General features: G+C 36.2%; 3 protein-coding genes and 1 long non-coding RNA gene across 6 annotated transcripts in view; 3 read left to right on the plus strand and 1 right to left on the minus strand.

Annotated features, from left to right (window-relative positions):
- Window positions 1–8,806: 8,806 nt before the first annotated feature.
- apoa1b (apolipoprotein A-Ib) lies at window positions 8,807–13,243 on the plus strand. 2 transcript variants are annotated; one of them, XM_057350516.1, is made up of 4 exons: window positions 10,843–10,849; window positions 11,342–11,388; window positions 11,711–11,855; window positions 12,350–13,243. In XM_057350516.1, exons 2-4 carry the CDS (start codon window positions 11,349–11,351, stop codon window positions 12,933–12,935), a joined length of 771 nt encoding a protein of 256 aa, XP_057206499.1. In that variant the 5' UTR covers window positions 10,843–10,849; window positions 11,342–11,348; the 3' UTR covers window positions 12,936–13,243. The 2 variants fall into 2 exon arrangements, with proteins under 2 accessions (XP_057206498.1, XP_057206499.1); XM_057350515.1 differs by adding an exon at window positions 8,807–9,665 and having other exon boundaries at window positions 9,844–11,855.
- LOC130564444 (uncharacterized) lies at window positions 12,809–16,861 on the minus strand. Its single transcript, XR_008964258.1, has 4 exons — window positions 16,551–16,861; window positions 15,142–15,300; window positions 13,259–13,360; window positions 12,809–12,919 (listed from the first exon to the last, which is right to left on the minus strand). It is a non-coding gene; the product is annotated as an uncharacterized LOC130564444 (long non-coding RNA).
- LOC130564430 (T-box transcription factor TBX1-A) lies at window positions 13,715–20,236 on the plus strand. 2 transcript variants are annotated; one of them, XM_057350514.1, is made up of 7 exons: window positions 13,715–14,944; window positions 15,221–15,322; window positions 15,915–16,086; window positions 16,754–16,909; window positions 17,556–17,623; window positions 19,109–19,236; window positions 19,404–20,236. In XM_057350514.1, exons 1-7 carry the CDS (start codon window positions 14,748–14,750, stop codon window positions 19,598–19,600), a joined length of 1,020 nt encoding a protein of 339 aa, XP_057206497.1. In that variant the 5' UTR covers window positions 13,715–14,747; the 3' UTR covers window positions 19,601–20,236. The 2 variants fall into 2 exon arrangements, with proteins under 2 accessions (XP_057206497.1, XP_057206496.1); XM_057350513.1 differs by having other exon boundaries at window positions 19,109–19,272; window positions 19,404–20,234.
- A 50-nt stretch (window positions 20,237–20,286) lies between these two features.
- Window positions 20,287–22,685, plus strand: part of bace1 (beta-secretase 1) — a 65,597-nt gene continuing 63,198 nt past the window's right edge. Inside the window, exon 1 of the mRNA XM_057350509.1 lies at window positions 20,287–21,037. Within this exon, the coding sequence (XP_057206492.1) occupies window positions 20,765–21,037 (273 nt within the window). The 5' untranslated portion in view covers window positions 20,287–20,764. The remainder of the gene's footprint in view (window positions 21,038–22,685) is intronic.

Below are 22,685 nucleotides of genomic sequence, written 5' to 3' on the forward strand. Positions count from 1 at the left end.
ACCCCATAGAAAATCTATGGGGTATTGTGAAGAGGAAGATGCGATATGCCAGACCCAACAATGCAGAAGAGCTGAAGGCCACTATCAGAGCAACCTGGGCTCTCATAACACCTGAGCAGTGCCACAGACTGATCGACTCCATGCCACGCCGCATTGCTGCAGTAATTCAGGCAAAAGGAGCCCCAACTAAGTATTGAGTGCTGTACATGCTCATACTTTTCATGTTCATACTTTTCAGTTGGCCAAGATTTCTAAAAATCCTTTCTTTGTATTGGTCTTAAGTAATATTCTAATTTTCTGAGATACTGAATTTGGGATTTTCATTAGTTGTCAGTTATAATCATCAAATTAAAAGAAATAAACATTTGAAATATATCAGTCTGTGTGTAATGAATGAATATAATATACAAGTTTCACTTTTTGAATGGAATTAGTGAAATAAATCAACTTTTTGATGATATTCTAATTATATGACCAGCACCTGTATATGCGTTCTCTCTGGTCTCATCTTTGGCCCCGCCCCTCTCGTTCTCTCGTTTAGCTTCCCTTCAGTGTTTCATTACCGACACCTGTCCCATTGTTATCTCCCTTGTTAGTTCCCCTTTAAAATGCCCTCGTGTGTATAGTCCTGAGCTCGTTCGTTTTGTATTGTTACCTTGCTTGTTCATTGTGCCATGCATTTGTCTTGCCTTACCTAAACCTACCCTTGCCTTGTAAGATGTTGTGTCATTGTTTGTATTTAGTTTATTTTTTGCCCCCCTCATGGGAAGTATTTTGTTTTCATGTTTTGTTATTTAGTCCTGTCCTTGTTACCAGTGTTGGGTAAATTACTCTGAAAAAGTAATTAATTACTAGTTACCAATTACACATTCAATAGTGTAATTAGATTACTGTACAAATTACTCTATACAAAAAGTATTTAAATACTTATTACTAATTACTTTCTATATCTTATATCAACCTTGATTGGTTAAGTGAGTCAAGGATAGACATAAAATGAATCTTAATTCATTCAAATAAATCATATAAAGCTACATAAAGTACAATTATTAACTGACTTGTATAACAAATGTGAGAAAGATACATTAATGCATGCATTTTAAAGTTATATTTTGAATTTTAATGTCAATTTTACTATTGTATACATTACACAGTATTTAATTCAGTTACATCAGAAGTAACTGTAATTTAATTACAGAACAAATAAGAGTAATCCCTTACTTTACTTTTTAAGGGGAAAGTAATTAAATTACAGTAACTAATTACTTAGTAACTAGTTACACCCAACACTGCTTGTTACCCCATCGTGGGTTTTTTGTTTTGTTTAAATAAATCTTGTTTTTTTGTTAACCCCTTAACCGCTGCCTGCAATTGGGTTCTTCTCCTGCTGACCCTGACACATACAGGTTAAAAAAGTGACAAGGCACAGGTAACAAAAAGTAAAAAATAAATATGTGAGAGACAATACACATTTGACAAAAAGGACAATATTAGACAAAAGGACAATAGACAGTATATTGTATGTACATATGTGCTATATACAATTATACTGTGTTATATACAAGTTATGCAGGGGAATGTGGATAGCTGAATATTATATCAACAACATATGTTTAATAAATATGAGTATATAGTTGTGTATTGCACGTGTTTTTATTGCACAGTAGAACATTTAACTGTTCATGAGGTAGATGGCCTGAAGGAAGAAACTTTTCCTATGTCTGACTGTTTTGGTGCCCAGTGCTCTGTAGCACCAACCAGACAGCAGCAGTTCAGAGAAAAAGAAAGTGTGCGGGGTGTGAGGGGTCCAGAGTGATTTTGCAAGTTCTTTTACTCACTCTGGATGAGTACAGTTCTTGTAGATTGGGGAGGGTTGTGCCAGTGATTCGCTCAGCAGTCCGGACTATCCGTTGTAGTCTTCGGAGGTCAGTTTTTGCAGCTGAGCCGAAGCAGACAGCTATGGATTCAATGACAGCTGAGTAGAACTGTAAGAGCAGTTTTTAAACTCGAGTGAGAAATTTGCGCGAAGAGCTTTTTTGTTTTTCGAAAATAAAGAACTTTTCCCGCGAGTAATAAAGAGTGTGGAACGCATTGTTCACATTTAGTGTGAACCTAGTCTCACGGACCGTTGGCTAATGATGCATAAGGCACACTTTTCTGGAAACACTTCAATACGTTCGAAGTCATCATCTGATTGGTTGAATTTGACAGGATTTCCGGGAGACATGCGGGTCGCGTTCTTTAACGGTCCGCCTGGAAACAACAAAGCCTTCTGATCTAAAAAAGTAAGCTGTCGTGTTTACAACGGTTGCTATAAGAATTCATCATGATCGACTAAACGCTCAATTCTTAAAATAATGCGAGGTTCATGGCATAAACTTATAATCATTGTTGTTTCTGTTAACTTTTGACACATTCGTGAACACCAGTCTGTTACTGCGGGGACACTGTTACTTCCACGCCTCTAAACATAACGCGGCACAAAACGAAACGTGATTGGTTGCTTTACTTGTCAGTCATATGGCCTCTTGGGTAGGCCTTGGCCAAAGAAAGCTGCGACTAGTGTGAACCCAACATTAGAGTATCTGCTTTTAAAGAAGCCATGAATTAAAACCACAATTTTAACCCAAGCTTTTGTTATATAAGAGGGAATCGTATTCATGCGAACATCATGTACGTAAGTGTCAGAACTGAAAACGCCCTTGTTACTGAGATTACAACTGTTATTGACACCAGGCCCAGCGAACGGCAGGTTCTGGAATGCACCCATTTAGGTTGAACACCGCCTCCACAGAAAGAATATCAATGACTACTTCTCTAGCCCGCCCACTGGTTCACGCATGACAATTGCGAAGTAACACAAGTTGCGCAGAACCAGATAGAGCGAATATGCAAGCAATAAACAAATATGCAGTTAAAGATAGATAAATATTGTTCCATCCCTGGTTGTGGAAGAATACAGTCGCTGCATAACCTTCCTTCGGATTCTGATATTAGGAATGCGGGGTTAAAGTTTATCTTTAAAGACGTTCCAGTTCATGTGGGAAAAACATGGTGCGTTTGTTTGTTTCATTTCTCCGAGGATTCCTTCCTGAACAAGGCACAGGTCAATGCTGGATTTGTGGAGAGACTAAAATTAGAAAGCAGTGCTGTGCCATCAATATTGAATCCGATAGGAATGGCGCAGCAATCTTATGTGAGTAAAACATTTTTGTACTATGCGTCACTATTGCTTTGTTAGAGATCGCTTGATATGCCCACAGGATTAAGTTAGTATTACCTGGGGACCTCTAACGTTAGTCATTTGTATTAATTGCAGAGGTTGTCTGTGATCTTAAGCCTGTGCGAATCGGGATCTCTGTGATTTGGCGGGCTCATATATCATTTTTCAAGGTTTTATCCACCGTTTGCGAATAATGGAGGCTGTTTTGAAGTGTTTTGGTATTATTTCGGGTGCTGTGTCATATCCATAAATTACCGGTAGTCTCCCGTTTGTTTATTTATCATGGAAACTCTCGTAACATTTGAGACCCGCGATTGCAGTGATATTCTGTCCGGTTCGAGATCACGGGTCTCAAATGCTGACAGGTACGGTATATCATTAAACACGATAAAACTATAGGCTATACAAATTATACGCAAAGCCTTGCCATCATATCCGGGAAATAAATCAGTAAATTTGTGTAAAATCATCCCGTGCGAATGCATCACATGAAATACTGATGTGGGGAGGTCATTTATAAATCACAAGAGGTCCCCAGATAATGCTAATCTCGTGCAAATGGTGCTAATGTGTAACCTAACGTTACGTCTCTAACCAAATTCACAGAAGGCTCCAACTAAGTTTACTACGCAAACTGCTATCCAATCATAGCAGTGGGCGTTTACTTCCAAGCCTTCATGGCGGAACGCCTATTCAAACCCAGTGTTGGGTGTAACTAGTTACTAAGTAATTAGTTACTGTAATTTAATTACTTTTCCCTTGAAAAAGTAAAGTAAGGGATTACTCTTATTTTTTCTGTAATTTAATTACAGTTACTTCTGATGTAATTAAACTAAATACTTTGTGTAATATGTGTGTGTGCAGAAGAGGAATTGACATCAAAATTCAAAGTCTAACTTTAAAATCCGTGCTTTAATGTATAATTCTCATATTTGTAATTAATAATAATACTTTATGTAGTTTTATGATTTATTTGAATGAATGAAAAGAGCCGTTTCATGTCTATCCTTGAATCACTTAACTCATCAAGGTTGATATAGGATATAGAAAGTAATTAGTAATAAGTAATTAAATACTTTTTGAAGAGAGTAACTTGTACAGTAATCTAATTACATTATCAAATGTGTAATTAGTAACTAGTAATTAATTACTTTTTCAGAGTAACTTACCCAACACTGTTCAAACCGAACGTTTGTAGAGCTGGCCTCAAAACCCGGGTAGAAAATAGCCTATTACTTAATAATTTTGATGTTTTTAAATGTAAAAACCACGCGAACGTCATAAATAGACCTCATACAACAGTATAAAACAATAAACAAGCCCAGTTCATCACAACTTTAACAGTATTTGAGTAGGCCTTTTTTATTCATACCGAATAGGCACTAGTCCTCAACACTTAAGAGACATGAAACACAAGAAACTGTTGATTCGTGAGGAGAGCAATCGCATTTATTTTCTAAAATCATAATAAAACTGAACACATCAAAATTGCAATAAATCAAGGTCGACACAACAGCCTACTACATCCATCTCAGTTAAGCTCAAGTGCTCATAAGGAAACCATTATCCTTCAAAGAGGTCTCTTCAGTATAACGTATAAATAAAATATTTCAATCAAAGCCTTTTTGCACTGGACATGCTGGTTCTGGCCTCATCACAGGCTGCAGTCATGCCCTCATCTCACAAACATACCCTAAACTAGCGATTGACAACAACCTGATTATGCATTCGCATAAAGAAGCCATGTTGACCAGTTTCAGTAAGTAAGGAGATAAAGAATAAAGTACCTTCAAATAAAGTAACAAGATAAATTACCTTCAATGCCCATTGTCACAGTCACCAGCTGCAGTGCCCTTTCAAATTCACAAGAGGGCCCTCTCCACATCACCAGGACTTTCAGTGCATTACAATTCCCATAAGCCTTTGGACTCATTAGTCAGTATTGCATTCACCTGTGTCTTGTTATCTGTTGCCCCTCTGCCTATTTAAACCCAGTCATTTTAGGCACTCATTGTTAAGTCTTGTTTGTTGTGAACTGCATTTCTGAGCTGTTTATCCTTGTTGGATTACTGTGTTTTGACCCTGGGTTGTTCTTTGTTTTCTGTGAATCTCTGCTGCCTGCCCTGACCATTGCCTGCATCTCGCCTGTCCTGATTTTTGCCTGTTTGTGGATTATGTTTATTAAAGCTGCGTGTAGATCCTCAACCCCTCTGTGTCTTGGAGCAGTTCTTGACACCCATAAATGCCAATATTGCTTTTTTTGTAGCAGAAATAAACTGCGGCAGATAAAGTTAGGTGCAATGCGAAATGTAATGTTTAATTGGATTAGCCATTATTACAAATGTAAGGGAGGAAAGAGTACATATACATATTTAAAAAATGTAGTTAAGTAGAGAGTAAAAGTAGCTATTATCTTTGATACTCAAAGTAGCTACAAAGTTGACTACAAAGTAGCCAAAAATATACGTAAGTACAGTAACTAAATACATTTACTCCAATACTCCAGTACCACTGTGGGGTAGTGAGGCAGCGAGTGTGTGTTTATAACTCTTTTGGCTTTTAAGGCCAAACTTTAAGGCCCGGTTTCACAGACCAGGTTTAAGGCTAGTCCCAGACTAAAATGAATGTAAGACCTGTCTAAACTGAATGTAACTTGCCCCAAAATATATTAAAATATATCAGTGCCATTGTTTTGTCACAAGATGTTCACCAGTAATGTATTCTTCTGAGGTATTTTTATAAAAGCGAAATAAATATCTTAATTCAACCAAGGCATAGTCCTGGCTTAAGATAAACTGTGTCTGTGAAACCGGGCCTAAGAGTGTGCTGAATTATGATATTATTGTATGTGTAATTAACACATCAATAATTTTGGTTTTTTAATACCACATGTATTGTCATACTGGTGTACTGTGACGTGTACTATGAATGATAAATAATACAACGAATAACCATGAAACAATGAATATGAAAATGATATATATTTAATAATACATTTAAATATATCAGATTCTCATTTATCTATAAGATCTCCTTAAGTAGTTTGGCAAATGTTTTGCTAAGCATATATTTTTTTTCTTTTGAAGATTGTTTATTTGGACACCCAAGAACCTTCTAATATGGGGTCACTGGACCCTCATTTTAAACCCTTTTGCTTAAAGATTGAATTCAATGTAATTGTATCTTTTGATCAGCCATTGTGCTGTGAAGATTACTTTAAAGGGCTTCGACACTGCTTTAATGTTAGGGTTTCATTATTCAGGACACCCACTGATACTCAAATCAACACCTCTGATTTAATCACTTACAATCACAATCAAGTAACATAATATTCTAGATAAATTAAACAAAGTACAGTAAAACAATGTTAAATATACCAACACAAACACATCGAACAAAAAACAGAAAAGAATCTGAATAAGCAAGATAAAGTAAGAAGAAGTGCAATTGGGCTTAAAGAACAGTGTTCCTGATTTCCATAGAACACAAATCCTGGTCAAATCGTCTGCCAAAATGAATGTAAAAGAACATTTGACTGATTCACAAAGCTAACTTTATAAAGCAAGTTGTGATTTATCTAAACCCTAATGTTGAACTTGACAGGACGAAAGGCCAAACCTGCCTTTGGACACCGATGAAGCAAGCGGAAAACCTTTATCAGTGCATGTGGGTGGCTGTTTGTTTAAACAAATGTAACCCTAGTGATCCTTGAACACATGTGGGAGAAAAGTTTAAATTCTAGATTTATCAAGTCTTGTAAAGTGCTACAGTCAGCCACAGCTTAAACAAACCTTTAGAGTTAACATGGTTTGACAGAGAGTCATTTCTCTCACAAAAGTAATTGTTTATGTTTATGTGAATTATTTGGGTTTAAATGTTGAATGGCCATTCAACAAGTGCAGTAGCCTACCCAATCATTAAAGGGAACACATAAACATTTTAAAACTAACATTTTTGTTCATTAAATAATTCCTATATCCAACTTTTAGTTTAACGAAGCCCCCACAGTAGCAAAAATGAGATAATAAAACGTGCCTTTGTTGCTTTATTATTATTATTTGTATTATTATTATTAATATTATCAAAAACACATTAGTTTTACAACAGAAATAAAACTATATAATAACCTTAATATAATACATATAAACACAGATGCATGCAAATGATAAATATTGAACAATTCAAATACAGTTGTTCACTGTTCATGTTAGTTCATTGTGCATTAGCTAATGTACAGATACAAGATTTTATTGAAAAAAGTATTAAATTATTAAATGCTGTAGTAGTTCATTGGTAAGAGTAACTGAAAAAGTATTTCAGACATTAATAATTTAAGTAAATAGTTTGAGTTTGAGCTAAAGTGTACTGTACAGCCATATCGCTGTTTTTTGATCATAGACATGCTTCAGGAAGGTGACACTGCTGGTAGGTGAGAGGTGAGAACTAACAGCCGCTCGATTGGACCCTAAACTGCAAACAGAGCTATTGATATGCAGCAGAGGCAGACTGAGAGGTGAATGATAAAAGGAAGTGGTAAAGCACTCATAAAGATGAATGTCACACAATAGAAAAGACAATCCAATGACATTGACAGGAAAGATAAAACACACATGCATTGACTATTTAGGATCAGTTTGAAAGATCCTGTTGGGCCCCATTGACCTCTATTGTATGGACACAAAACCAATGCAAGTCAATGGGGACCAATGGTTTTATTTGTCAAAATATCTTCTTTTTTGTCCTGCAGAAGAAAGAAAGTCATGCAGGTTTGAAATGACAAGAGGGCGTGTAAATAATGACAGAATTTTCATTTTGAAGGTGAACTATTCCTTTAACACAATCATTCAAGTAAATCTTAATAACTTAGCAAGTAAGGCTTTTTATCAAAAGGACATGTTGATTTTGGCAGACATAATGCTCATCATATAAATGTGTGTGTATGTATGTGTAAGGAAGTAATATAAGCAACCTTTTGATGTTATTGAATATTTATTATTTCAACATTATTTTTCATTGTTGCAATACACATTGTGAAAAGCTCTACAGAAACAATATTCAGTTGAAACATATAATTTATGTTGTCGTGTGTTTCAAATTCTTTGAATGGTCCTGCAATACCATGTACTTGAAAAAAGAAAAAAAAAAATACAAATAAAAATAAAAAAAAAGAAAAAAACAAAGAAACAAAAAAACAAAAAAAAAAAAAAAAGAAGAAGAAAAAAAAAAAATATAAAAAAAAAATAAAAAAAAAAAAAAAAAAAAAAAAAAAAAAAAGAAAAAGAAGAAGAAAACAAAAAAAAAAAAAAAAAAAAAAAAAAAAAAAAAAAAAAAAAAAAAAAAAAAAAAAAAAACAAAAAAAAAAAAAAAAAAAAAAAGAAAACAAAAAAAAGAACAAAAAAAAAAAAAAAAAAAAAACAAAAAAAAGGAAAAAAAAAAAAAAAAAAAAAAAAAAAAAAAAAAAAAAAAAACAAAAAAAAAAAAAACAAAAAAAAAAAAAAAAAAAAAAAAAAAAAAAAAGAAAAAAAAAGGAAAAAGAAAAAGAACAAGAAAAAAAAAAAAAACAAAAAAAAAAAGAAAACGAAAAAACGAGAGGAATGGGGTCAATGACAAGACACTGGAGAGAACGTATATTATTGTCAAACGGACAATAATATGTTTCTCTCCACACATAACCAAAGACTTTGTCATGGCTCTGCTACAGGACCAAGAAAAACATGACTAAGGAAGCAGAGCCATGACAATTTTAGCATAATCTCAAGGATTAATTTCATGAACTATTTTATGACATTACTGTTTTGTATGAATTTATAGGAAGTGAATTATACAAAAACATTTGATTATTATTACAATAATGAAGCCCCACCCCTAAACCTTACCACTACTGACATGAAAGCAGATCATACCAAAACTTCTGAATGATATTGTACAAATACATACAAATAAGTTAATTATTTTATTTTATTTATTATTTTGTTTTGTTTTATTATTTTTTGTTGTGTTTTATTTTATTTATTTTGTTATTATTTTATTTTATTTTAATAATCAAAACTCTAATAAACATAAATATTTTGCTGAAGAATTGTATCAACAACATGCAAACCAAAGCATCAAAGTCCACAAGCCCAAACAGCTCAGCTGAATCTTTGACCCATTTGCTCTCAAACAGTGTTTGACAGTGTTCTCTAATGTTGTCATATAGACAGCTTGTACTAGGAACGGTTACGACATTCTCCTAACATAGCAGAGCCTGGACCGAATGCCCCAGCACGGCCTTATCAGAGAGTACATTCAAATATGTTCTGGCTCTTACAAGGAAAAGCCAAAGAGACACATGTGGTATGAAACTGACACTGACATTGATTTTTGACTGAACAAACTACATTTTGTGTTTGTTGGATTGGTTTACTTAAACTCCTACTCAGATGGGCTGATAGCACAAATTGTGAGCACTTTTTATTTCCTCTAGCATTTTACATTGGATAGAGATGTTTTATTTCATATGAGGTTTGCCATTTTTTGGAGAAACCACCACATTTTGACATAGTTTTTAAACATTTAAAAAACAATAATGTTAAAGGTTTTTACAAAATGCAATAAACATGGTTCCTGTGTCATCCCAGAGGGCAAACAGATGGCATATCATTAAAAAAAATTATCTTTGAAGCCGAAGCTAATGATCTCACCTCTCACTTCCCCTTCACGGCCATCTCTTGACTCTGCATGAGGTGAGAGCCCAAATAAACTCTTGTTCAAAGTGTGATCACTGTTTCTCTTTGTGTTACAAACGAGCAATTGCATTATCAAAAAACATTGTTTTATGATGCTTAAAAACCTTAAATGCTAGCCTAACTCTTTTAGTATACTGTGTTATTGGTGCATTAACATTTCAGCTAAATGTTTCTCTCCAACTCGTATTTTCCATCTCAGACGCAAAGGCCACTATAGGCTGTAGCAACAAAAGTCATAGATCAAAGGGTGGCATGGAATTGCGCGTCCCTTTCGATATTACGATTAGAGATCAAATTTGTCATTTCAATGTCTTGAACTGTTACCCCCAATCCTACAGCTCTGAAAGTACCAAGATAGATTTACCATTACTGATCCTAAACATGTTATGGTACATTTAGAATAAATCATTTAATATAACTGGAAAACGGAGTAATATGTGATAGTATCAAGAGTTTAAGAATGTGTAATCTAAAGAAAAAAATCTATATGCCTTAATAAAACTTCAACTGGTTTTAATCAACCTAAAAATATTAGATTACACACAGCAAAAGTCATTTTAGGGTGGACAATGCACAGGTAGTTAGATTGTAAGTCATCGTTAGTATGCTATTTTTTTACTTTGCCGAAAAGGACTTTGCCGTTTGGATTAAAAGAACATTTGCAGGGTTTTATAACTCAACATAAATGGAAGCTACCACGTGTATTTGTGCTTACTGCATTGATGCAGAGCTCCCCCGGCCTCTCAGTGGGTGACTTTTGAACCCTACTCCTCCTGTGAGGAGTCAAGGGGGTGAGGTTCACCTCCAAATACCTGCCCCCTCTGTCAAATGAGCATCATAAAAGAGATATCTCTGTCGCCAGTTCCTCAGTCTCTTCCCAGACCAGCTACAACAACAGGTAAGCAGCCAGCCTGAATGAGGACGATTTTGTTGTGTTTGGAAGCATTGGCAACCACAAACCAGCTTGTATCGCATGTGACTGCTAAATCATTTTTGGAAGATTTAGACATTTTGGTACATGCTTATTTTTCCTTTTTTGTGTGTGTGTGTTTTAAACACCAGAAATTAACTTCTATTAGCATACATCAAGTATTATGGCTAATGTAACTTGTTTGTGGCCCCAGGTCACCTTTCTGCTTTCAGATGCTTAAAAGTTAGATCAGGCTTTCGACCAAAGATATTCAGGTCCAAATTAATCCAGAGGATCTTTTAGATTGTGAAGTGGTAATCTAGTTGTGAAGCCTCTAACTCTGTCTAATCTCAGATATATCTGGAAGTCGTCTAATAGACACGTATACTGCAGACTTAAATCCATAATAGCAAGCTGCATGTCTTACTAAGCTTCTGGTGTCATTCTAAAGTATTAAATAACTTCTCTTTTTTTCCTCAGATCCATCATGAGGTTTATAGCCCTTACACTCACAGTTTTGCTGGCAGGTATATAAAGTCAATTAATTTTCTGTACTTTGGGGAAAAAATAAATGTCTTAATTGGTCTTATTTAACTATAGAACTATCTAAACACCCATACAACTAGATACATTTACTATTTATTTAAAAAAATACTGTTTTAACTTTTACTGTTTGTAAACCCACTATGGGTTTGTTTTGATAGAGCCTAAATTTGGCTAAATCTAGAAACATGGTCTCTTTGTTAAACTATTTTTACCGAATAAATCTTTTCCAATGTAAACATTTTAGAAATATAAAAGTGTTTAGACCTTGTTCTCAGACTTCTACTTCACATTCATCCGTTTTAGGTAGCCAGGCTCGTTTCCTTCAGGACGAACCTCCATCACAGCTGGAACACGTGAATACTGCTCTGCAGGTGTATGCAGATCAACTGAAGCAGTCTGCACACACAGCCCTCAATCACATTGATGACACAGAGTTCAAAGACTACAAGTAAGTACGAAACACTACTACAAGACTTCACATGGCGTTTGGGGCAGTTATTTGGATAGTATTCTATTGACAATTGATTGGGAGAAGTAGGTGTTATATAGTAGGGGGTTCGAAGAAGAGAAAAAGTCAAGTTATTAATTATTAAAGAGTACATCGATCAAACATTTTGCTTCTTTGAATAATGAATAGAATAACTTTTTTTCTGTTTCAAACCACCCTTTTTTGCGATCGGACAGTTAAAGAGATAGCATACCCCAAAAGAGTATCTTTTCAGTACTGGTATTTTTGGATTGAACTGCAGTGTTGTTTGGCGTCGCTAGTGCTACATGAATCCCCCACTTCACCAAATAGAGTGCCTTCTGATTTCATGTTTTCATTTTCTAAGATCTAAAGATTTCAGCATCTAGTTAACATCTTATTTTTAATTCGAGAGGTTACACCATATCAATTCCAAAAATAACTACACTAAATCTAATTTGTCTCCTTTTGTGTAGAGAATTTCTGGGCCAGTCTGTGGACAATATCCATGGCTACTTTCAGCATGCCTTTAAATCCATGGGCACATATGCTACCCCGGTCATGGAAGCCATCGCTCCAGTGCGTGAGAAGTTGAAGAATGATGTGGAGGATCTCTGCAAGCAGATTGAGCCCAAACGAGAGGAGCTGAGACAGGTGCTGGTGAAGCACTTTCAGGAGTACAGCACTGAGCTCAAGCCATTGGTAGAGGAGTACTTGACCAAACACCGCGAGCAAATGGAGGAGCTGAAGACAAAGTTGGAGCCTGTGGTCAAGAACATGAAGGGGAAAATTGCCACCAACTGGGAGGAGACCAAGTCCAAGCTGGTGCCCATCTTGGAGGCTGTACGTGACAAGGTGACAGAGCATCTCCAGGGACTGAAGACTCAGTTGGAGCCCTACATCCAAGATTATAAGGAACAAATGGAGAAAAGCACCTTGGAGTTTCGTGAGAGCGTCAGGTCCGGTGAATTGAGGAAAAAGATGAACGCCCTGGGCGATGATGTGAAGCCCCACCTTGAGGCTATCGCTGCAGCCATCCAAAAGGCCTTTAACAAGGAGTAAAGCATTCTTTTTAATACCATATTGCCTTCTTCCTTTCCACCTGCATTAAATACCAACAACTCAGTCTGTCAAGCTTTTCTCAGAGCATAACTGATCTTTATTAAAGCATATACAGCCACTCATGCTCACAATGCACTTTTCACCCATTGCCACAACAAAAGGTCTTGCATTCTCTCTAACTCCCAAACACAGCTACAAAAATGAGAACATTGTTTGGTTAAACAATCAAAAATCCCTGCGAAATCCTCTGTTAAGATGTTTTTTTGTTGTTGGTAAAAAACTATTTTAATGTTCAATAAAACTGAATAAAAATAAATACTTACATTTTATTTCTTCAGTGTCATTGGTTTTTTATTAGTCATGGTTGTAATGTTGACATCACATCTTCTTCAAATTCATTATGTTATTTTTACAAATTCCAAAAGCTGTGGATAAGATAAATGAACAATTATGGTCAATTAAAAGTTTTAAAAGTTTTGCTTACCCATTCTAAAATAAGAAGAAACAGTAGCAATAAAAATATAAAACTTTTCACACTTGATTAATGACTTGATTAAAATAACACTGGCAGGAATCAATACCGCCTGATGTGTTAGCGATCTATTATTTATTAGTAATGGCACAAGATGGATTGGGTGCCCATAGTAATGCCCTTGGGCAAGACCATGTCAACACCAAACTATAATATTTTTTTCTTAAGATTTACATTGCTTTGCTAATTAAGTTCGGACTTGATAGCAAGAGCTTTATGTGGATTAACTTGCATTTAAAGTAAAATAAACAAATAAAGTAGAAGAAAATATGAGTAAAAACACAAAGTCAGAAATACATTATATTATTGCTGACAGTTTATTCCAATTTCCAAATATGCTTATTTAGATGTTAATTTATGTCTCAGATGTTCCTTTAAAAACAAAATCAATTGTTTGCATAAAGTAAAAGGTAATGGCTGTACAATTCATGTGCATAGCCAGTGCCATGCTAGGACACCAATCTCAACTGGTAGAGCATAGCATTATCAGTACAAAGGTTGTGAGTTCGATCTTGAATGCTTTGGTTAGAGTAACGAATACACTAAGTCTGAGAAATTAACAAATCAGCACAATGGCTTCAGTAAGAATTAAGAGAAGATCAAAATTCTGCAGGTACTGGGAGAAACAAGCTCAAGTCTAGCTGGTAAGGTACATAAGGTATATACAGCACCACGACCGTTTCCCCATTTAATGTGAAATTCAGAAAAAGATCATGAACAGATCCATCTTCACTGCTTGGCAGAACCTTAAGGCAGAAGTCAGAGTTGAGACTACACATAAGGTTGTGATTGCTCGTGGATCAAAGGTCATCACTAGGGTTTCACAGCAGGTTGTTCCCTAGAACAATGGTGCTAAAAGTCCAATTAACTCTGTGATGAGTGTTGATCAATTACTGCCACCGACCAACTGATTATTCTGTTCTCAGTCAATAACGTTAGGTGATGTCTACGTAATGAACAACAACATAAGTTTAATACAGAGTAAGTTTGTGGACATTGTGGGTCAAGGGTTGTGAGTGAGTGAAATGGATGAGGTGTTAAAAACAGTGATATGGGTCTCTGAGATTATATAAAGCCAGGAGTGCACTCATCCCGACTCGGGACGGCATGAAATCGGAAGCATTCAGATCTCTGAAGATATGCTAATGTGAATGTAACTGGATCTACTGCTGGAACAGGTTTCTTATGCATAGCAATCTTATTATGAATGGTAATAATCCTATTTTCACATTGTGATTTTTTTATTGTGTTCATATTCTTTCAAGAATGCCTGGTCTAACATGAACTTGTTCTCTCTGCCTGTAGTGTCCGACCTGTCACAGACGTTTTCTCTGACCATGTCGTGTTCCCCAGACAATGCACGCTCATGTGCTAAAGCTCCCGAAGTGGCTAGTGTCAGAGTTCAGCTGGAAATGCAGAGCTTGTGGCGCCAATTTGACCAACTTGGCACTGAAATGATTGTGACAAAAGCTGGAAGGTTTCGTCAATTCTCACATCTGTTAGCATGGCCATTGTGTACATGTAGATTGTGTAGACATTTTCTGACGTTAGCATGAGTAAATGCCTGCCCACTGCGATATGCCATGGTGTTGTGGGTGTTTATAAGAGCATGTAAAAGCATTGAGCTGAATATTGTTCAGTGTTTTGGAAAACAATTGTCATAGTAATACTAACCTAAGAAAACAGCATATTTTGTAGTTAATGTTAAGCACATTCATTTCTACAGTACTTTTGATTTCTTGTTTTTCCACAGAAGAATGTTTCCCACATTTCAAGTACACATCTCAGGCATGGACCCAGCAGCAGAATATGTTCTCCTTATGGACTTTATTCCTGTGGATGAAAAGCGATACAGGTATCAAAATTAGACTAAACTATTACAATTTGGAATAATGCCAGAATATGTGTACATCTAGTAGGTTTTCTCGTTTAGATATATTCAGACAAGATGTTTTTAAATTGCTTCATGTTTTTGATGCCACGCTATACTGCTTACACAAGCCTATCATTCCAATGCAATGTGTGAAGAGCTTGTAATGCACAAGACCATCCCCAACTTCCTAGGTTGTCTATGAAAGCCTTTAGAAAACACTGGTTAATACAGTGTGGAGGGATAAATATGGGATGGAAGAGGAAATAAAGCCGGTGTGGTGGGTGCTGTATATGGGGACCAACAATGAAGAGAACACATTTAATACATTTGTTTCAGACATTAATCCAAGTATTGATGATAAATGCATGTTTTGTGGATTCAGGGAAACTATTTTTTTATTGTTTTTAGGAATGTGTAAGACTTGAAATGTTTTTTTTATTTTGTTGGATATGTTGTGTGGGAATGCGGAGTGAAATTCCCACCACATGTTTTACTTCACTGCTTCATCGCTAATATGGGTTAACTAAGGGTTTTTGAATTCTAAATTAAATGACTCTGATGTATTTCCATGCAGGTACGCTTTTCACAGCTCCTCCTGGCTGGTAGCTGGATGTGGAGATGTAGCGGCCCCTGGAAGAGTCCACTTTCACCCTGACTCGCCAGCATGGGGAGCCCAGTGGATGAAGCAGACCGTCTCCTTCGACCGCCTCAAACTCACCAACAACTTGCTTGATGATAATGGCCACGTAAGAAACTCAAACACACACTTGCACACTTACACACTTGCCTGGGTTCTGGCACAGATTCAAACATTTATGCTTGTATCCAGAGGTTGCGCTAGACTTTTTCATTGTCCGTCATTTTGACGGAAAGGCTCGTAAAAAATCCGATATAATCTTTTATTACCCGTCACTATGGTGCAAGGTGACATTACGTGCTAACTAGCATGTTTGTGACGTCATGGCGACGTACGCGTTCTTTGAATTTACTGTATTTTAATACCCGATAAAGCCGACGTTGTTTACATATTTAATGTTTCTGTTGTCAGACATAAAATACTAATTACAGACATTGTTCATACGTCCAGTCAGTAACATGACAGTGCGTGTACACGCTGTTTTGTAACCATTCATTCACTCACTTACAAGTAACTTCAAGCTGCTGTTAGGTCATGAACGGAGAAGGCGCAGAGAGACATTTTTACACTCACCGAAAGTTAAGGTTTATCCAAAATGACGCTAGTCGCTATCGCTCTCTGAAGGAAAAAAGTCTGTAAGAGGCTGAGACGAGAGGGTCTGATTACACGCAATCGGAAAGCGTCAACTCGTGTTATTTATACGCAGATTGATGAGACCGGGTTGCATGACAGATGACGGAGAATTTCCGGTTAACACGACCTCTGCTTGTATCTAGATGATATTGAATTCCATGCACCGGTACCAGCCGCGGCTGCATGTGGTGCTGGTTGACAGGAGTCGAAACAGCCAGATATATGCTCACCGCAACTTCTGCACTTTCACCTTCCCAGAGACCCGCTTCATCGCAGTCACCGCCTACCAGAACCACAGGGTACCAAACAGCCCAACATCCACCCATGTTCTTGATATCTCAGCCCAGAACTGCTCAGCATGATTCCATTAGTGAGTTAGGCTAGCCACAAAGCTGAGGATTTTAAGCACCCCGAGTGATCAGCAACGGACTTTTTGTGTAAAAAGTACTCATGTATGGTATCGATTGTTATGATTATTTTACCGCTCCCAATAGTGTCAGAGCCTCCCTGATCACGAATTGTAAAATTTGACATTTACAACTCTTGATAAGGATGTTGCATGCTGTTATACCTTAAACATGACAGCAACAAACATGTCACAAAAGTAGAGAATTGACAAATAATATGTTTGTCTTTGGCAGATTATAATGTTAAAAACATTTGAACCAGTCTGTTTCTGGCCTTAGTAAGCTTACTGTTAGCTTGCCACTAGCCTTAAAAAATACAAAAGTTTTCAGCAGACAATTCTAATTTATATTACCCAAAGAGTCAGGTTTTGTCTGGGTTGCATAGTCTAGCTGGACCTTGATAGTAGATGCCATATAATGAAAAACTAATTATATTTAAATCATGAATATAGTCATTAATTTGTTTGCATGCTTTGCTCCATTTGAATGCTTTAAAAGTATTACTTATAACATTTTTATAACATCTTTTCTGCCATAGATTACTCAGCTGAAGATAGCCTGCAACCCTTTTGCGAAAGGCTTTCGTACCGCAGAGCCTGAAAACAGGTGAATAGTTAGAGCGTATGGGCAATTCCATGAAAATGTCAACCATGAAAAAATCAAGGTTTTACCAAAGGTTTTTACTATGCTAACAGCACAGATAGCAACATTCTCTTCAAGTTTTTAAAGCATTTGTTTTATTTTTAGTGCATGGTTTTTCATAGTCAGATAGTGCCGTTTTCAGGATTGTCACATATTCCTCATAAATGGGCACATGAAAATTAAAATAAATTCACAGAAATTCTACAAAGTTTGTGTCCTTTTTTGTCACATCTATAATGCATGTTAATTTCCATTTTTAAAATAGAAAACTTGTGCATAGACTTATATTTTTCTAGTGTTTTACCTCTATCAACAAGGGTTTAGTAAAATATAAACAAATGGTTCAGTATATTGGTAACAAATACATTCTCTGAGTGTTTTTATGTCACATCAATAACGCAAAATGTCACATCAATAACACTGGAATTGCCCATTACAGGCACACAGCATGAAACCAACATGGATTGGGGAGATATAAACCAGCGTTTAATGCGTATGATTGTCAATACTAAGTTATTACTATATCTATAATAGGTATTTAATGGTTATTTGCTTTTAATTTTGACATGGCTAAAGTGTCTTAGGTAGCTCTATTCAATTTTTTTTTCACAGCAGATAATTCTTCTTCTTAATCCTTTAAAAGGAGGTTATAACATTTTCATAGTCATCATCAAGTTTCCTTGATGTCATGAATTGTTTGGACTATCTCAGGCTCGTGATTGATAGTTCTGGCTCAAGGCTGTATCCTTCGACGGCTGCATTTAGACCAACTGCGTCACAGCAGAATGACTGAAGGCTGATATAAGGCTGTCCCATTTCGAAGGCTCCTTCAGTTGCAGCCTAAAAATGTGTTCTTTCACCCCGGCTCCTTGTTAGTGTTCTAATATTATACATGATGTTGTCTATTAATATTACTGTGGCATTATTGTGTTTTACTTTGGTATTTTTCTAAGATTGGTTAATGATATACTTCTGGGCAATTTAATCTACTGTACATCAATGCATTATATTCTCTTAAATAAAAATGATGGCTCCACAATTGTTTTAAAAGTCATAAATATCTCTGCTGTGTCCCCCTGCTGTCACAAGGTGACAAGAGCAGAACAACAGGTGATGCAACCAGGAAATCCTCTGTAGGCTAGACCGTCTCATTTCAGTTCCGAGTCCTTATACCTTCAAAGTCTGCGTTCTTCGAACTGGGACGCAGAATGACTTTAATATTAATGTGCAATGTTGCTTGGCAAGCATAAACAACTAATGAACTATATTATTTGGATAAAAGGTGTCGACATATGACCTCAAACATCCTTTACTGTGGAAGAAAATAACTCTAATTGTAATTGTACTGCAAAAACTCATGCACAGACTCTAGTAGCTTATTGCTTGAGTTTCATATTCAACTGCTTGTAGGCTAAAACTGATGTTATGACAATTGTGTTTTTTCAACAGGTCTGCTAATTGTGACTCCACATGTGATTCTCATCGGCTGTCGTTGCCATGGAACATGCTTGAGGGGGCCACCGTGAGGGCCACTGCCCGTGAAAACCAGAAGCTCCAAGATCAACAGCATCTTAATCGTGGGTCCAGCCGCATACATAACCCCACAAGTTTAGGCAGGTGGATGAAAATGGCATGAAATTAACTTGCAGATAAAAAAAACAAATCCAAGTTTAGGTTGGAATAGGCTAAAGCATGTGCAGGAATAATGCCAATGTCACAGTCTGTTCTCTTCTCTTTTCTACAGATTATTCAAGCTTTCATGATCCAGGCCTGCAAACATTAGAAAATGAATCACAGTTGTCCCATAATGAAGGCATGTTCTACAGTACAGTCAGGAAGGAAAATAAGTCACATGATAATTTTCACACTGGCCCAATGTTCTTCACATTGCCCTGTCAGTGGGACAGTTTGAGCAGACCAGAGAGAAGTCTGATTGGTTAACTATTGTTCACTGGAATTAACTTGATACATTTTGGGGTAAATTCAAACATGGTAACACCTAGATTCCTTTGTTTTATTGACACTCATTGCACACAGCAAAATAAAGGCAAACATTTTCTGTGCACTTGTAAAATGTGCCAAAACACATGACTATAGGACTAAAATGTTTTTATGATAAAACTATACATTTCTTTATGATGTATTACTACTTGAAACATGTATCAGGGTACTCTACCAGGCATAACTACAATGCAGATTCTATAATACATTATATATATTCAGACGTATCCAGCGACAACTTAATTTAAACTTCAAGTCCCACAATGCATCACCCTGCATCTGACAGTAATTGTGCGCTGGATACGTCTGAAGCAGATTCATTATAGCAAACTGACTCATTTGGACAGATTCGGTTCATAAAAACAATTCACAGTGTCATTACATTACAGAAAATACATTCAGAGTTCGCTGAAACGGGTTTTTAATGCTACATTTTCGATTGATATATAAAGAGTTTCCTGCCATGTCACGTAGTTTATGCTTTATCTATCAACCACACGAAGCTCTTTCAATCGACTGATTCATGAACCCATCGCATATCACTGTGACCGAATCACGAATAAAGAACCTATTCAAACGTGTCAGTGGTTTGTGAATCTAGCATCGCTTCAGTGTGTGGCTCGGAGGAAGATGGTGGAGGCATCGTAGGCTTGACGACATAAGATGCGGATAATAGATGATTACAACGAAAGACTGCCATACAGGAATATAAAACGCTTAATGGATATAATACCGAGCATATTTTAATGACATCAATTCGACGGCAGGACTCAAATAATTATGTACTATTTGGTTTCAGTTTAACATTTTGTTTTATTAATTTAAATAAAATCATATTTTAATAGCTACATTTTTTGTTTAAAGAAGATGCGGGTGAGTTTTGCTGTGAGCCGTGTCTTCGTGTGATAATTAATATGTATAGGTAGGCCAGAACGATATGGAAAACAAAAGGTTCATGCGGATGGTGAATGCAGAGGATGAAGAAAACTGCATCGCGAACGTCCTTTAGTGCTCGCGCAGGATTGTGAATTTGCGTCTAAGACGTAACGGTAGACAACTTGAACGCACACTGCAGAAAACAGACGGATTTGAAAACATTGAAAGATGAAGGTGCAGCCGGTCATTCTGTATTTGTGGGCATTAACGACTCTTCTGCCGGTCACCTTCTCTGGCGCCGTTTCTTTCCCGGTGCTTCTGCGTTTTCCCTTGCGGCAGGGGTCCCTCTCACAGCCTGCATCCACCAGGGGTCCTGGTCGGTCTGTCAGGATAAGGAGGGGAGCCGGTGGGATGAATTTTGTAAACATGATCGACAATCTGAGAGGAAAGTCAGGACAGGGGTATTACATCGAAATGGCTGTGGGCACACCGTCCCAGAAGGTGAGATACGTTCACTGCAAAACCAACAGGCTCTCACCCAACAGTAGAGTATTCTTCTATACTTCTTCCAAGCACTACTTTTACTATTTCGATAGTACCTAGTATTGTATCTCACAATGCATTGCGCTCAACTTAACTATTTCAAAAAGAATTAGCAATGTGACAAATGAACAGTTCTCAGCTGTGATGTGAAGTATATTGTAGGCCTACTAACAACAGCACAGGAACAACAATGTAACATGCTAAATATAGTATGGTGTGTACAAACTATACAGAGCAGTGAGTGCAATAGCCTATATCCAATATATGCAGTAATGTAGGCCACTGACTGCAGAGTATTGGCAGAAAGAGTAGCCTACCCCCAGTTAGCAAAAGACAGTCGGGCCGGTTCCGTTTAGATTCTTACCTGCCGTAGCCTTACCCTTTGGCCCACCTCCATTTGCTGCAATCGCGCAGGATACCGGAGTACTCACTGCCTGGATCTATCTAACCACTTGTTTTAATATGATAGCAGATGTAAATTCAGCCCCAAATTTATTGCATTATATGCATTTTTTATTATTGCAACTTTATTGCATCCATACTTGTTACAAATGATGTAAGACAAGGCAAATAATTTAAGAGAAAATAAATTATTTACAAAATTGCACAAAGTAGCATGAAATATTTTAAAAAACAATAAATGATAATAAATGAATAATGAAAAATACAGTAAAATGTTAAAATACAATGTGTTTAAACTTTAGCTAAAAAATAAACAAAAAAGGATTGCACATGTTGAAGATCTATACTTAATAATATAATAATAATTATAAAATTGCAGAAGTTTTTTTTTACAAAAAATATTAGCAAAAAAGTAAAAATAAGAATATTGCACAAACATTTTAAACTTAAAAATATTAACTAAACTATTATAAAAATACACGTTTTAAACATAAAAATATGAACTAAAATTCGATAAAACTAATACAAATTAAATTAAACAAATTAAAACTATTGCACATTTCTTGTTTACGCTTCAGGGACATTGATGGGTTTTGCACTTTGTTTTCTTCCACCATCTCTGTCAGGTGCAAGTTGAAGCCAGCGTGTAATGTATTTTTCCACCTCTTTATCTGTGGCACTCTTTGTATGGGCATTTGTCCTTACAGCATCTGTAAACAGAAAGCATAAACAGTTACATTTTGATCCAAAAAAAGTTGACCTTAATATTAGATTTATAAACAATTGTTTTTATCAGAATACAGATCAAATAAATAGAAAAAGCAACAGAAAACACATTAAACATTTATATAAAAGTAGTCTTACACCACAGATGGGCAGCATCTGTAAAATAAATGTACTTACTGACTATACAGTCCTTAGACATAATGTGCGAAATGACACTTTCTGGTTCACTCCACTCCAGTTTATTTTCTTTGCCAATGAGTTGGTCATAAGCTTCCCCAAGATGCGCCACACAGCTTCTTTGGGGGAAAACCCTCCAACAATTGCAAAATAGGCTACCTATTAAACAAAACACAAGACAGGTTAAACAAAAGTGCTGCCACAATTTAAAATAAAGCACAACAACATTTTTTTAAAGTGCAATTAAGAACAATGAAATAAAAAAGTGCAAGGGCATATACTGCCTTTAACATACCAACTT

The sequence above is a fragment of the Triplophysa rosa genome, linkage group LG14, assembly GCF_024868665.1.
Source record: "Triplophysa rosa linkage group LG14, Trosa_1v2, whole genome shotgun sequence".
Lineage (NCBI taxonomy): Eukaryota > Metazoa > Chordata > Actinopteri > Cypriniformes > Nemacheilidae > Triplophysa > Triplophysa rosa.

Coding starts and splice junctions, on each gene's coding strand:
- LOC130564430 (XM_057350513.1), top strand. CDS start 14,748: ATGAACTTGTTCTCTCTGCCTGTAGTGTCCGACCTGTCACAGACGTTT. Junction 15,323..15,914: donor GTGGATGAAAAGCGATACAG/GTATCAAAATTA, acceptor ATTTCCATGCAG/GTACGCTTTTCACAGCTCCT. Junction 16,087..16,753: donor TGCTTGATGATAATGGCCAC/GTAAGAAACTCA, acceptor GCTTGTATCTAG/ATGATATTGAATTCCATGCA.
- apoa1b (XM_057350515.1), top strand. CDS start 11,593: ATGGTCTCTTTGTTAAACTATTTTTACCGAATAAATCTTTTCCAATGT. Junction 11,856..12,349: donor ACAGAGTTCAAAGACTACAA/GTAAGTACGAAA, acceptor CCTTTTGTGTAG/AGAATTTCTGGGCCAGTCTG.